Here is a 16,153-nt window from a genome sequence, read left to right on the forward strand (position 1 = left end):
GGAGGGAGAGACAGAGAGGGAGGGAGAGACAGAGAGTGAGGGAGCGACAGAGAGGGAGGGAGCGACAGAGAGTGAGGGAGCGACAGAGAGTGAGGGAGCGACAGAGAGGGAGGGAGCGACAGAGAGGGAGCGACAGAGAGGGAGGGAGCGACAGAGAGGGAGGGAGCGACAGAGAGGGAGGGAGAGACAGAGAGGGAGGGAGAGACAGAGAGTGAGGGAGCGACAGAGAGTGAGGGAGCGACAGAGAGGGAGGGAGAGACATAGAGGGAGGGAGCGACAGAGAGGGAGGAAGAGGCAGAGAGGAAGGGAGCGACAGAGAGTGAGGGAGCGACAGAGAGGGAGGGAGCGACAGAGAGGGAGGGAGAGACAGAGAGGGAGGGAGAGACAGAGAGGGAGGGAGAGACAGAGAGGGAGGGAGCGACAGAGAGTGAGGGAGCGACAGAGAGTGAGGGAGCGACAGAGAGTGAGGGAGCGACAGAGAGTGAGGGAGCGACAGAGAGTGAGGGAGCGACAGAGAGTGAGGGAGCGACAGAGAGGGAGGGAGAGACAGAGAGTGAGGGAGCGACAGAGAGGGAGGGAGCGACAGAGAGTGAGGGAGCGACAGAGAGGGATGGAGAGACAGAGAGTGAGGGAGCGACAGAGAGGGAGGGAGCGACAGAGAGGGAGGGAGCGACAGAGAGGGAGGGAGCGACAGAGAGGGAGGGAGCGACAGAGAGGGAGGGAGCGACAGAGAGGGAGGGAGAGACAGAGAGTGAGGGAGCGACAGAGAGTGAGGGAGCGACAGAGAGTGAGGGAGCGACAGAGAGTGAGGGAGCGACAGAGAGGGAGGGAGAGACATAGAGGGAGGGAGCGACAGAGAGGGAGGAAGAGGCAGAGAGGGAGGGAGCGACAGAGAGTGAGGGAGCGACAGAGAGGGAGGGAGCGACAGAGAGGGAGGAAGAGGCAGAGAGGGTGGGAGCGACAGAGAGGGAGGGAGCGACAGAGAGTGAGGGAGAGACAGAGAGGGAGGGAGAGACAGAGAGGGAGGGAGAGACAGAGAGTGAGGGAGAGAGAGAGTGAGGGAGTGACAGAGAGGGAGGGAGCGACAGAGAGGGAGGGAGCGACAGAGAGGGAGGGAGAGACAGAGAGTGAGGGAGCGACAGAGAGGGAGGGAGCGACAGAGAGGGAGGGAGCGACAGAGAGGGAGGGAGCGACAGAGAGGGAGGGAGAGACAGAGAGGGAGGGAGAGACAGAGAGGGAGGGAGAGACAGAGAGGGAGGGAGCGACAGAGAGGGAGGGAGCGACAGAGAGGGAGGGAGCGACAGAGAGGGAGGGAGCGACAGAGAGGGAGGGAGCGACAGAGAGGGAGGGAGAGGCATAACCAGAAAGAGAGGAAGCAATAAGAACACAGACACGGCTTTATCCTGAGTAGGAGAACAAGACCACAATGTAAGTCAGTCTCACCCATGTGTCTGTAGTACTCCTCGATGCCGCTCCAGGTGTTCTTCTCGATGAGCGCCTTCACCAGGCTCCACGGCTGCTTCTTGTAGCAGATATCTGACGACACCCTGCAGACACACAGGCAGCCACAACTCACGAGTCTATCACACTGTAACCAGTAACCCATCCCTGCAGCACTCTGTATCACTAGACATAATGCACTAAGAAGCTAGAAACGTATCATAATGAATACCGATCCGCCGCTGAACTGATGGAGCCGACAGCCTTGGCCTAAGTACAAGCGTTTCCCTACACCCGCAGTAACATCTGCTAAATATGTGTATGTGAGCAATACATCAGGTTGAGTTCACTGCACCTTTAGAACAGTTTAAACAGAACCCTTCATCCATATCGGGTGTATTTTATGTGAAGTAAGAACATAAACTCTCGGTTTCTAAGGCAGTGAGTTCACCTGATACACACAACATTTAGTAGGTGAGCACCCAAAAAGTCGATTCAAACAACTAAAACCCCCCCCGATATTTGATCTGCTTAGGCAACTCATACACAAACTACTAGTCAAAAGCTGGTGGAAGTAGGTATACCGGAGTCTGCTCTTGTTCTTGTTGATGGAGGTGAGGCAGTAGCGGTGCACGGTGTAGAAGTAGTCCTGGTAGGGGATGCCTGAGGTAATCACCTCCGAGTCCACCACGTAACACTCGCCCGGGGCACTGTTCTTATACAGCGTCTGGAGGGAGCGAGGGAAAGGTGTTAGCGTGAGCGAATGACCTAGGAGGTGTGTCCCAATCCTCAGACGGCAAGTCAAGTCTTGTTCTCCAACTCAGTGGAGACTCCGACTCTCAACGTTTCCTGTGCCATTCCCTAGAATTTGTTGTTTTTTTTGTTTGTTTGGCGAACCGGATATTCAAACCAGAACATGGAGGACAATGGAGGCTGGTGTCACTTTAAAAACCGGAGGACAGGTTCATTGTAATGGCTGGAACGAAATTAATAGAACGGCATCAATCACATCAAATCCATATGTTTGACCCGGTTCCATTCATTTCAAACGAGCCCGTCGTCTGATTTAACACGACACCAGCCTCCACTCATGTCGACCAAATGTTGTTTAAACTATGAAATCCAACGTGCTGACTGACTGACCTGCGTCTCCACTACGGGGGCGGTCTTGGGGCCCAGGGGGTTGTTGATGGCGATGGTGTAACTCAGGATCCGGTTGGTGTTCCCACTGCTGCCGTCCTGCTGCCACTCACGAACTGACAGGTCTGACGGAGGGACAGAGAGAGAGAGGGAGGACGAGGAAAAGAATGAGGGAGGGAGTGTGTGTGTGAGAGAGACGTTAAGTGAGAGAAATAGAAAGTAGGACTGAGAGAGGACAGAATGAGAGGAAGGCAGAGGGAGAAAAGTGAGAGGGACACAGCACTGCTTCACAGATGGAAACGCACTAATTAAAGCCACACAGTGTCCTCAAAGCTGGCAGGGGCACAAACCAGGGAGGCCACCAACCAACTCCACGCCTCTATGGCAGCATCTAATAAATGACAACTTTAGGAGACTGTGCTAAGAACAAGGAATACGCAGAGCCCTGTACTGCTTCTCTCAAAACAGACAATAGCATATGAGGTGTGGAAGAGGAGAGAGAGAGAGAGAGAGAGAGATGGAGGAAGGTTAACACAGCGTAAACAAATACTGTGGACTGCTCATTAGAGCTACAATACACTGGCCTATGTCTGAGAAGAGAGAAAGGAATGGGGGGGGGCTGACTGTATCCCAAATGGAACCCTATTAGTCACGTAGGGAATAGGCCAGGGTGCCAATATTTGGGACAGCTCCTGTCTAAGCACTAGGAGGACAATAAGAATCATTCCATCCCCACACATGACAACAGCCATACTGTGTGGCGCAGCAGAGACGCCCTGCAGACGAGCACCAGCGCATCAGGAGACGGTGGAGTGGAAGGGGTGGCAACGAGCGTCTCGTGCACTAACACTCCTAGGCAGCGTCCCAAACGGCACCCCATTCCCTACCTATTTCACTACGTTGGACCAGTCCAATGTAGGGCACTACATAGGGAATAGGGTGCCCATCGTTGCCGCAGCTCTAAAGCTTACTGTACAAGCCCTGGCGGAGTAGACTTTAGGAAGGGCCGATCAGCCACATAGAATGAACTAAACATTTTTCATCCTATCGTGTTGTAGCCTACAGTGGGGCAAAAAAGTATTTAGTCAGCCACCAATTGTGCAAGTTCTCCAACTTAAAAAGTTGAGAGGCCTGTAATTTATCATAGGTACACTTCAACTATGACAGACAAAATGAGAAGAAAAAAATCCTGAGAATCACATTGTAGGATTTTTAATGAATTTATTTGCAAATTATGGTGGAAAATAAGTATTTGGTCAATAACAAAAGTTTATCTCAATACTTTGTTATATACCCTTTGTTGGCAATGACAGAGGTCAAATGTTTTCTAAAAGTCTTCACACACTGTTGCTGGTAATTTGGCTCATTACCCATGCAGATCTCCTCTAGAGCAGTGATGTTTTGGGGCTGTTGCTGGGCAACACAGACTTTCAACTCCCTCCAAAGATTTTCTATGGGGTTGAGATCTGGAGACTGGCTAGGCCACTCCAGGACCTTGAAATGCTTCTTACGAAGCCACTCCTTCGTTGCCTGGGCGGTGTGTTTAGGATCATTGTCATGCTGAAAGACCCAGCCACATTTCATCTTCAATGCCCTTGCTGATGGGAGGTTTTCACTCAAAATGTCACGATACATGGCCCCATTCATTATTTGCTTTACACGGATCAGTCGTCCTGGTCCCTTTGCAGAAAAACAGCCCCAAAGCATGATGTTTCCACCCCCATTCTTCACAGTAGGTATGGTGTTCTTTGGATGCAACTCAACATTCTTTGTCCTCCAAACACGACGAGTTGAGTTTTTACCAAAAAGTTATATTTTGGTTTCATCTGACCATATGACATTCTCCCAATCTTCTTCTGGATCATCCAAATGCTCTCTAGCAAACTTCAGACGGGCCTGGACATGCACTGGCTTAAGCAGGGGGACACGTCTGGCACTCCAGGATTTGAGTCCCTGGCGGCGTAATGTGTTACTGATGGTAGGCTTTGTTACTTTGGTCCCAGCTCTCTGCAGGTCATTCACTAGGTCTCCCCGTGTGGTTCTGGGATTTTTGCTCACCGTTCTTGTGATCATTTTGACCCCACGGGGTGAGGTCTTGCGTAGAGCCCCAGATCGAGGGAGATTATCAGTGGTCTTGTATGTCTTCCATTTCCTAATAATTGCTCCCACAGTTGATTTCTTCAAACCAAGCTGCTTACCTATTGCAGATTCAGTCTTCCCAGCCTGGTGCAGGTCTACAATTTTGTTTCTGGTGTCCTTTGACAGCTCTTTGGTTTTGGCCATAGTAGAGTTTGGAGTGTGACTGTTTGAGGTTGTGGACAGGTGTCTTTTATACTGATAACAAGTTCAAACAGGTGCCTGTAATACAGGTAACGAGTGGAGGACAGAGGAGCCTCTAAACTTCTTGGATATAGGGGGCGCTCTTTTTAATTTATGGATAAAAAACGTTCCCATTTTAAACAAGATATTTTGTCACGAAAAGATGCTCGACTATGCATATAATTGACAGCTTTGGAAAGAAAACACTCTGACGTTTCCAAAACGGCAAAGATATTATCTGTGAGTGCCACAGAACTGATGCAAAACCAAGATGAAACTTCAAACAGGAAATGAGCAGAATTTTTGAGGCTCTGTTTTCCATTGTCTCCTTATATGGCTGTGAATGTGCCCTGAACGAGCCTACGCTTTCTGCCGTTTGCCCAAGGTGTCTGCAGCATTGTGACGTATTTGTAGGAATATCATTGGAAGAGTGGCCATAAGAGACTACATTTACCAGGTGTCTGCCCGGTGTCCTTTGTCGAAATTGAAAGCTGCACGCTTTCATCCATGTGATTCAGGGGAGAGAGGAGACTTCCACAAACGATATATCATCGAAGAGATATGTGAAAAACACCTTCAGGATTGATTCTATAAACAACGTTTACCATGTTTCAGTTGATACTATGGAGTTAATTTGGAAAAAAGTTTGGCGTTTTGATGACTGACTTTTCGTTTTTTTTGGTAGCCAAACGTGATGTACAAAACGGAGCAATTTCTCCTACACAAAGAATCTTTTTGGACAAACTGAACATTTGCTATCTAACTGAGAGTCTCCTCATTGAAAACATCCGAAGTACTTCAAAGGTAAATTATTTTATTTGAATGCTTTTCTTGTTTTTGTGACAATGTTGCCCGCTCAATGCTAACGCTAAATGCTACACTAGCTATCAAATACTGTTACACAAATGCTTGTTTTGCTATGGTTGAAAAGCATATTTTGAAAATCTGAGATGACAGTGTTGTTAACAAAAGGCTAAGCTTGAGAGCTAGCATATTTATTTAATTTCATTTGCGATTTTCATGAATAGTTAACGTTGTGTTATGCTAATGAGCTGCGGGGATAATTACACTCCTGGATACAGGTTTTTTCGTAGCTAAACGTGATGAACAAAACAGAGCGATTTCTCCTACACAAAGAATATTTTTGGAAAAATTGAAAATTTGCTGCTATCTACCTGAGAGTCTCCTCATTGAAAACATCTGAAGTTCTTCAAAGGTAAATTATTTTATTTGAATGCTTTTCTTGTTTTTGTGAAAATGTTGCATGCTGAATGCTACGCTAAATGCTACGCTAGCTATCAATAATCTTACACAAATGCTTGTTTTGCTATGGTTGAAAAGCATATTTTGAAAATCTGAGATGACAGTGTTGTTAACAAAATGCTAAGCTTGAGAGCTAGCATATTTATTTAATTTCATTTGCGATTTTCATGAATAGTTAACGTTGCGTTATGGTAATGAGCTTGAGGCTGTATTCACGATCCCGGATCTGGGATGGCTAGAATCAAGAGGTTAAAGAAGAAGTTACAGGTCTGTGAGAGCCAGAAATCTTGCTTGTTTGTAGGTGACCAAATACTTATTTTCCACCATAATGTGCAATATGATGAAAATTACAGGCCTCATCTTTTTAAGTGGGAGAACTTGCACAATTGGTGGCTGACTAAATACTCTTTTGCCCCACTGTATCCATGTTTCTAGGCAGACTATCACTAGTTCTGGGAAACAGTGGTGTGTACTGGAATGTACTCTACGAACAATATTTATACTTTAAGAGATTTAAGGAGATATTTGGAAAGGTAATGAAAACAGAATGAGCAGAGAGGGATCAAGAGGAAGAAAAACGAGAGCGTTGCCAATGCCAACCACGTGTAAGATCAACAAAGTGCGTGTGTGTGTGTCTCTGCGCGTGTATGTGAAGAGCAGGTGTGCTAGTGTGCACACATGGGTGCGTGCGTTTCCTGAGCATGTGCGCGTGCTTGCTCGGTACGGACCTGTGAAGTGGCGCTGGGAGAAGAGATGCTGGATGAAGTGTGTGTCTGCGGAGAAGAGCAGGTCGTGCAACTTGTCCACGCTCATGCGCACCACCATGTTGATGTGCAGCCGGCCAGCCAGGTCCGCACAGAACGACTCCACCTCGTCTGGATGGGGACAGAGTTACACACCAGTCACAACTATAGTAACGCACCCGTTAGCAGAGATACCACAGTTGAGATCGTCTATCATCAGAATTTCTATGATATTTAAAAACAATTTGTTCGTATATATCCCCCAGGATTTGTCGCAACTGAATAGCCAAATGGGGCTGGCTTTTCCACAGTGTCAGATAAAATGGCCTTTTTCACGTGGATTAAATAAAATATAAAAACATCAGCAATAATGGAGGGATAATGTGCTTTTTGTTGACGGGACACAGTTTAACACTGTTCTGTTTGAGCAGAAGAGAAGTGTAAGAGTCCTCACTTTAGGTTGCTAGTAAAGTAACACTAGTACAGTTTAGACTTCTGGAACGTGAACGTTGCACTTTAAAATCGGTCAAATCACAGCCACTAAAACATCCTTATTTTCAGAAAAGTGAATGCAGACGTCTCAAGTTTCTCTGGAGTTTTTCCTTTAATGCAGCAAGTCACAGTCTGTTCTCAGGAGAGTCAATGACTAATGTAATGTAGGTGCTACTAGACTACTAGTATGGGATCAATAGGAAGGGTGTGTATGCAGCAGTTTCAACTGGCTCTCTTCTGCATCTGCACGGATCGGAGAAGAAAGGAGAGCTGAAAGCAGCAGGGTGGAAATCGCTTTCACCTGTCCCGTTGTTTCAGATTAGTGGGAAGGAAGGAAAGGAGATGAGGAGAGAAAACCACCTTACGGTTTGTTACAATTTGACCTCAGTAAAAAGTGTCTACAATCCCATCTTTCCCTCTCAAATCTCCCATGTCTGTATCAGATGAAAATGTATTTTCTATGTTTGCCGAAATGTAAAATGTTTTCCCATGAAACTATGCTCCAGTGGGCTCCAGGAACTCACCCTCTTCCTGTGTGTCTGAGGAGTTGCTGGGGTCGGTGGGCAGCTCGTCGTCGTTGGTGAGCTGGTCCAATGAGGAGAGGTTTCCCAGGCTGGTGGCAGACAGGGGCACCATATGATTGGCCGACTCCAACAAACTGTCCCCGCCCTCCTCCAAATACTAGGAAATGGCATGTGAGGGGAGAGAAAGGGGTAGTTAGTTACCACCCGCCGTGAGGTCATTAAGGCAGAAACACACACACACACACACACACTCGACTGATGAGCCTTAGCGGACAGATATGACCTCAAAGCCTCTACTCTGCCCGGGTCAGACAACAACACTGGCTCTTTTAGGCATAGCATGGCATGCGTCCCAAATAACACCCTATTCCCTATATAGTGCACGACCTTTGACCAGGGTCATGGTACCCTATTCCCTGTAGTACACTATAAAGGGAAGAGGGTGCCATTTGGAACACACACATTAGCATTACATCCGAGACGGATGGCCGTTTAGAGCCCACAAGCGACTCTTTGATCTACTGGGGTATGACTGGGGTATATTTATCCTATCAAGATAAACAATGGAGCAGTCATAATTATAAACTATCTCTATAGCCAGTTCAAAGTTAAACCCCCCCCCTAACTAACGATGCCCTTAGCTTAGGGTGAAACGTATCAAAACGCTGTCTAATGAATATGACCCTGTAGTTCCCTGGCATGAAATCAAACAAAACTCACGAAAGAGGCAGCAGCCGAGGCGGGGGCGGACAAGGAGGCGGTGTGTGTGGAGTGTGTGGTGGAGGGCAGGGAGATCTGGGAGCTGGGCGGGCTGGGGTCCGGGGGGTCCAGGGAGGTTCTGCCGGGGATGTCTATGGGCAGACAGGTGGATGAGGAGGGGAGAGATGAGCCCAGACCACCACTGGCTAGGAGGGGGCCACTGGGGAACAAGGCTGCCATGGAGGAGGGGGGCGAGCTACCCAGAGAAGCTATGGCCCCCAAGGAGCTGAGGTCCAACAGGTCAGAGACAGAGACTGACTCATCCACTGGCCTGAGATGTGGGGGGTTGGAAGGAGAGGTTGAATGATAAGAGACAGAAAGAGAGACAGAGAGAGATGAAGGGGACAGAAAAAGGGCAGTATGGGGGGTGGGGGGGATTAGACAGAATGAAGGAAGACATAGGAGGAAAAGGAGGAAGAACAGCATGATTAAAAATTCACAATCAGGTAGTAGCTTTTAATTGAAGGGATCGATAATCCAGAGGAGTTGAAGTTCATCAAAATTAATGGACGACGGTTCTAATTTAATGGACAATGCCAAACTAAATGGTCGCACGCGCGCACATCAACAGAATCTCTCTCTCACACACACACAGCGAACATGTACACTCACAGTAGACCGTTAATGTGCTCGCCGGTGGGGGAGACATAGTCATCGTCTTCACTGGTGAGGCCCAGCTCAGTGCCGTAACACTGATGAACGATGTGCCACAGCTCCTTTGGGGACAAAGGCTGAGAGGAAACAGACATTAACCTTCTCAATGTCTCACTAACTTCTTGGAATTTCCTCTTGTAGGATATTAAAACGTCAATCAGTAATTCAATCAATCAGTAACCGGTAGTTTTGTTCAGTGTTAGATGCATTTTGGGTCCTGTTACATTTTGTTATGTTATATATTTCATCACTGAATAGTTATATTATCCAATAAACAGTTTTCAGCTGTGCTAACATAATTGCAAAAGGGTTTTCTAATGATCAATTAGCCTTATAAATTATCAACTTGGATTAGCTAACACAACGTGCCATTGGAACACAGGAGTGATGGTTGCTGATAATGGGCCTCTGTACGCCTATGTAGATATTCCTTTTTTTTTATCAGCCGTTTCCAGCTACAATAGTCATTTACAACATTAACTATGTCTACACTGTATTTCTGATCAATTTGATGTTATTTTAAATGGACAAAAAACACGCTTTTCTTTCAAAAACAAGGACATTTCTAAGTGACCTCAAACGTTTGAACAGTAGTGTATTCCCAATTCATTTCAAACTGGCAGGAGTGTGAGAGCTGGAGTTGGGAGGAGGGAGAGGAGGTGGGTACCTTGTCCATCAGTGCGTTCTGCCACAGTCTGAAAATCATCATGTAGCTGCGATCCCTCGCCCCAAAAGACGTGAAGAAGTGCTGGATGAAACGACCGACAGAGAGCAAGCACAGAGGAAAACAAATTGAGTGAATGATGGAATGACGGCTAGTGGTCATTGCTATTGATTCGGCTTTGGCTTGTCAAAAACCATGACAGAAATAGCCTATTTTGCCATGATAAAAGATATTTGTCGAGCATTGGGAGCATCGAAGCCAGTGGTTCTCAACTGGTTTTGCCTGGGGACCCAAATTTGACAGTGACAATTGAGACGCGACCCAATATTATGGACTGTTGATGATTCCATTTTGTAATGTTGTATTGCAGCTTCCTTCTTGGGCAGGCTTCACTTACTAAACAGACTCTGTCTCAATTGTGGTAGTAAGGAAAGTCATTACACAGACATATTAACTGATAAAACATGTACCAATTGAAGAGAATAAGACATTTGAATTAAGCAACCAGTTCAGGAGTGGGGTGTAATAAATTATCATGCAGAACACGACATCATAAACAGTCTAATAATGTTAAACGAACGATAACACATACCAGTGTCATTAGGAATTCTTAATCAATTACAAATGTCAATAGTTTCACAACCTTGACATTTTAGTTTAAAGGTGTACATTTTTAACCAGATCCATGCTCAGTCCGTGATCAAATGACAGCTCCACCAGCTGATCCTCTTCGTTGCTTGGCAACGCCTCCCATCTCCACTTAAAAGGGGTCCCGTATCCAGTCGTCTTGTCTCCTGTTCTCCTCCGGGAAGTCGTCACAAAACTTTCCCTGCAGCTTGACAAGATGCTGTCTAATGTTTTTTTTTTCAGTGTGTCGCCGTGCGGTTTGTTGATCAGATTATGAATCTCTAAATCAGCATTAGGAAACATGTCAATACTCCCGTTAGAAACATGATTTGCCCAAATGGTAAGCTTCATCTTGAAGGCATCCATTTCGTCCCTCTGTACAAATCGATTGTGCCCCCTCCATTGCATTGACACATTGAGAGAATTCAGATGATCAAAAATATCCACCAGGTAGGCAACCTGTGTGAGCCATTCCTCACAATCTAAACGTTTGGCCAGAGTTGACTTCTTTTCTGAAGGAAACGCAGCAATCTCCGCTCAGAGTTCATAAAAGCAACCCAACATTTACCCCTGGAAAGCCAGTAGACCTCTGCATGATAAAGCACCTGCTGGTACTCGCTCCTCATATCCCCACAGAAAGCCTGGAAACACCTGCTTTTCGTGGAACTCTTTTTGATATAGTTGACACACTTGATCACATCCTGAAGAGTGGCGTGGAGCTCAGGCACCATGTCCTTCGCTGCCAATGCCTCCCTGTGTAGGAAGCAGTGGTTCCACGTTGCACTTTGTGCTCTCTCCAGGATCCGCTTTACTGTCCTAGAGTGCTTTCCCATCATGGCAGCTGCCTCATTGTGTTAAAGACAGGCTTTGCAGTGTTGGTGGTGGGAAAATCAGCACTTATTATCCCAGACGTGTCTGACATAGACCATTAGAATCGCATGGTGAGCTACATCTGTAGATTCATCAAGCTGCTGTGCGTAATGGCCATTTGCACTGATGTGCTCTGATGTCTGGCACGTTATGTCCTCAGACATGTCCTGGATTCTCCTCATGGTGTCATTGGATAGGGGTATAGTTTTAAGTTTGTTGGCGGCTGACTTTCCCAAGATTTCAGTTCACATATCAATCGCAGCAGGGAGTATGAGATCCTCTGCGCTGGTGTGGGATTTTTGCACTTAGCAATGCGCTGGGCCACAAGGTATGATGCCAAGTGCCTTTTCTTCAATGAATCTTGTGAGGCCTCCAGATATTGACATTTTACTATTTTTAAGTCAGCTGTCTTATCTTTGTGTCTTGGATGCTTGGTGTCCAGATCCCTTTTCATTTGAGTGGTTTCATGCTGTCGTTAGCTAACAGCTCATTGCATAGGGCGCACTGCGTCCACACTCACTGTCTTATATGTAAAACCATATTTGTCCATATTTGTCTGCCTTATTGTTGACATTGGAAGCAGCAGTAGATGAAGAGGGAGCTGCACGTTTTAAAAACTTAAATGACAGTTAACTATCCACATGTGCAACGCCTGTAGAACACAACTGCGTAGTTAGCTGTCAATCAAGCTAGCTGTCAGAAGATCTGATTGGACGTGTCACATTTAAAATAAAACAGTGTTGCGGTATTATATTTATATTGGATTAGTGTGTCGAGAAATCTCTCATTCCATTGGATCAGTGTGTGTGTTTGGGGCAAGAACGTTATTGTATTGGTCAGTGAGTGAGTGAGTGCAGCGTGAAAACCCGAACGTAGCGAGCCATTTCACCACTGCGATCGCACGGCACGTGTAAATTCAGCAACAGTAAGCGCTGCAGCGGTATCCTTTCAAAGTAAACTTCCCACGACGTCGCCCTCCCCCAGTTGACAATCACTGATCTAAACAATATATATATATATATACACACATACTGTCTACTAGAGGTCGACAGATTAATCGGAATGGCTGATTTAATTAAACCCGATTTAAAGTTTTCATAACAATCGGAAATCGGTATTACTGGACACCGATTTGGCTGATCTTTTGTTTTTAACACCTTTATTTAACATTTAAAAAACAATCATAATCACTAGTTAACTACACATGGTTGATGATATTACTAGTTTATCTAGCGTGTCCTGCGTTGCATATAATCGATGAGGTGGCATAAGCGGAAAAAGGACTGTCGTTGCTCCAACGTGTACCTAACCCTAAAACACCCATGCCTTTCTTAAAATCAATACACAGAAGTATATATTTTTAAACCTGCATATTTAGCTAAAAGAAATCCAGGTTAGCAGGCAATATTAACCAGGTGAAATTGTGTCACTTCTCTTGCGTTCTTTGCACGCAGAGTCAGGGTATATGCGAAAATTCGAAATTATAGTTTCCGGATTCTACCATATTAATGACCAAAGGCTCGTATTTCTGTGTGTTATTATGTTATAATTAAGTCTATGATTTGATATTTGATCGAGCAGTCTGACTGAGCGGTGGTAGGCAGCAGCAGGTTCGTAAGTATTCATTCAAACTGCACTTTCGTGCGTTTTGCCAGCAGCTCTTCGCTGTGCTTCAAGCATTGAGCTGTTTATGACTTAAAGCCTATCAACTCCCGAGATTAGACTGGTGTAACCAATGTGAAATGGCTAGCTAGTTAGCATGGTGCGTGCTAATTGCGTTTCAAACATCACTCGCTCTGAGACTTGGAGTGGTTGTTCCCCTTGCTCTGCATGGGTAACGCTGCTTCGAGGGTGGCTTTTGTCGATGTGTTCCTGGTTCGAGCCCAGGGAGGTACGAGGAGAGGGACGGAAGCTATACTGTTACACTGGCAATACTAAAGTGCCTATAAGAACATCCAATAGTCAAAGGTATATGGAATACATATGGTATAGAGAGAAATAGTCCTATAAATAACTACAACCTAAAACCTCTTACCTTGGAAAATTAAAGTCTCATGTTAAAAGGAACTACCAGCTTTCATATGTTCTCATGTTCTGAGCAAGGAACTGAAATGTTAGCTTTCTTACATGGCACATATTGCACTTTTACTTTCTTCTCCAACACTTTGTTTGTTGCATTATTTAAACCAAATTGAACATGCTTCATTATTTATTTGAGGCTAAATTGATTTTTATTGCTGTTATTATATTACGCTAAAATAAGTGTTCATTCAGTAATTGTTGTATTTCTCATTATTACATATAGTTTTTAAAAAATTGCCCGTTTAATCGGTATTGGCTTTTTATGGTCCTCCAATAATCGGTATCGGTATTGAAAAATCATAATCGGTCGACCTCTACTGTCTACAACAATCTATAATAAAAGTTATTTTCCTTTACATGTCATTGATACACCTGTTACCTACTGTTCTTCCACTACTCTGAATCGCCATAGTAGGCTGTGTGACTGAATATCGAGCCCCTTGGCTCACCTTGTCGTGGTCAGTGCTGATCTGAATGGCGTTGGGGATGACCTTGGCAGTCTTCTCCTTGGTCAGGGTGGTCACATCTTTCAGCAGGATTGTGATCTGAACAGAACAGGAGGGTTAGTGTTTGTGTGTGTGTGTGGGGGGGTTTGTTCTATCCTCGTGGGGACCTAAAATTCCCCAAAGGATAGTAAAACTTGGAAAATTCCACATGCCCATGAGGATGAAGGCTATTTAAAGCTCAGATGTTAGGTTTAGGGTTGCAATTAGGGTAAGGAGTTAAATATAGGGTTTGGGTTTAGAAAAATAGGATTTTTATTGGGACTCAAATTTAGCTCCCGACGAAGATAGAAGAACAAAACATGTGTGTGCGTGTCTATAACTTACAGTGGTTTCCCAGCGGAAGATATTGCTATAGAAGCAGAGCCAGTTCTCTGACAGATAGAGTCTCCCCTGGAGTAGGATGTCTTTCTGCAGCGCACATGAGTAGTCTGGGGAGGAGAGGAAGAGGAGGTTGGAGGAGAGACATCAGGCTGACAAAGCAACAGTGTCGGCCCTTCACTTCCACAGTGTCAGCACAGAGATGCAATCTCGCACACAAAGTACGTGTGTGTGTGTACGCGTGTGCCACTCACCCACTATGAGGCGTTCCGTGTCTGGCAGCTTCTTGAAGAGTTTACGGAAATCCTCATTGCGCTGTTTATAAGTGGGACTGAGAACCTGAGAGAGAATGATTACTTTTTTGCTGTTCTATGCTTTATCAAATATAATCTTGCAGGACCAGTCGCGTCTATGAATATTGCATATACAGTGAGGAGAACAACTATTTGATACACTGCCGATTTTGCATGTTTTCCTACTTTCAAAGCATGTAGAGGTCTTTAATTTTTATCATAGGTACACTTCAACTGTGAGAGATGGAATCTAAAGCAAAAATCCAGAAAATCACATTGTATGATTTTTAAGTAATTAATTTGCATTTTATTGCAGGACATAAGTATTTGATCACCTACCAACCAGTAAGAATTCCGGCTCTCACAGACCTGTTAGTTTTTATTTAAGAATCCCTCCTGTTCTCCACTCATTACCTGTATTAACTGCACCTGTTTGAACTCGTTACCTGTATAAAAGACACCTGTCCACACACTCAATCAAACAGACTCCAACCTCTCCACAATGGCCAAGACCAGTGAGCTGTGTAAGGACATCAGGGTTAAAATTGTAGACCTGCACAAGACTGGGATGGGCAACAGGACAATAGGCAAGCAGCTTGGTGAGAAGGCAACAACTGTTGGCGCAATTATTGGAAAATGGAAGAAGTTCAAGATGACGGTCAATCACCCTTGGTCTGGGGCTCCATGCAAGATCTCACCTCGTGGGGCATCAATGATCATGAGGAAGGTGAGGGATCAGCCCAGATCTACACGGCAGGACCTGGTCAATGACCTGAAGAGAGCTGGGACCACAGTCTCAAAGAAAACCTTTAGTAGCACACTACGCCATCATGGATTAAAATCCTGCAGCGCACGCAAGGTCCCCCTGCTCAAGCCAGCACATGTCCAGGCCCGTCTGAAGTTTGCCAATGACCTTCTGGATGATCCAGAGGAGGAATGGGAGAAGGTCATGTGGTCTGATGAGACAAAAATAGCCCTTTTTGGTCTAAACTCCACTCGTCGTGTTTGGAGGAAGAAGAAGGATGAGTACAACCCCAAGAGCACCATCCCAACCGTGAAGCATGGAGGTGGAAACATCATTCTTTGGGGATGCTTTTCTGCAAAGAGGACAGGACGACTGCACCGTATTGAGGGGAGGATGGATGGGGCCATGTATAGAGCTCCTGACATGGGTCTGCCAACCCATGTCAGAAACGCAAACTCGGTCTGAACCTTTAAGTCTTTACTGAAGACTCATCTCTTCAGTGGGTCATATGATTGAGTGTAGTCTGGCCCAGGAGTGGGAAGGTGAACGGAAAGGCTCTGGAGCAACGAACCACCCTTGCTGTCTCTGCCTGGCCGGTTCCCCTCTTTCTATTACAGGGGCTGAGTCACTGGCTTACTGGGGCTCTCTCATGCCGTCCCTGGAAGGGGTGCGTCACCTGAGTGGGTTGATTCACTGTTGTGGTCATCCTGTCTG

The 16,153-nt window shown here is 45.8% G+C and overlaps 1 protein-coding gene across 6 annotated transcripts in view; it reads right to left on the bottom strand.

The window, feature by feature from the left end:
- Window positions 1–16,153, bottom strand: part of LOC118367398 (protein Aster-A-like) — a 41,719-nt gene that overhangs the window by 8,242 nt on the left and 17,324 nt on the right. For all 6 annotated transcript variants that reach the window (XM_052494203.1, XM_052494202.1, XM_052494206.1 and 3 more), the window contains 11 exons: window positions 14,656–14,740; window positions 14,408–14,511; window positions 14,027–14,122; window positions 10,002–10,082; window positions 9,293–9,411; window positions 8,642–8,951; window positions 7,922–8,078; window positions 6,891–7,037; window positions 2,584–2,705; window positions 2,025–2,167; window positions 1,444–1,547 (listed from right to left, as the gene is read on the bottom strand). In XM_052494203.1, coding sequence (XP_052350163.1) covers window positions 1,444–1,547; window positions 2,025–2,167; window positions 2,584–2,705; window positions 6,891–7,037; window positions 7,922–8,078; window positions 8,642–8,951; window positions 9,293–9,411; window positions 10,002–10,082; window positions 14,027–14,122; window positions 14,408–14,511; window positions 14,656–14,740 — 1,468 coding nt within the window. The remainder of the gene's footprint in view (window positions 1–1,443; window positions 1,548–2,024; window positions 2,168–2,583; window positions 2,706–6,890; window positions 7,038–7,921; window positions 8,079–8,641; window positions 8,952–9,292; window positions 9,412–10,001; window positions 10,083–14,026; window positions 14,123–14,407; window positions 14,512–14,655; window positions 14,741–16,153) is intronic.

Source organism: Oncorhynchus keta, chromosome 34, assembly GCF_023373465.1.
Source record: "Oncorhynchus keta strain PuntledgeMale-10-30-2019 chromosome 34, Oket_V2, whole genome shotgun sequence".
Taxonomy (NCBI): Eukaryota; Metazoa; Chordata; class Actinopteri; order Salmoniformes; family Salmonidae; genus Oncorhynchus; species Oncorhynchus keta.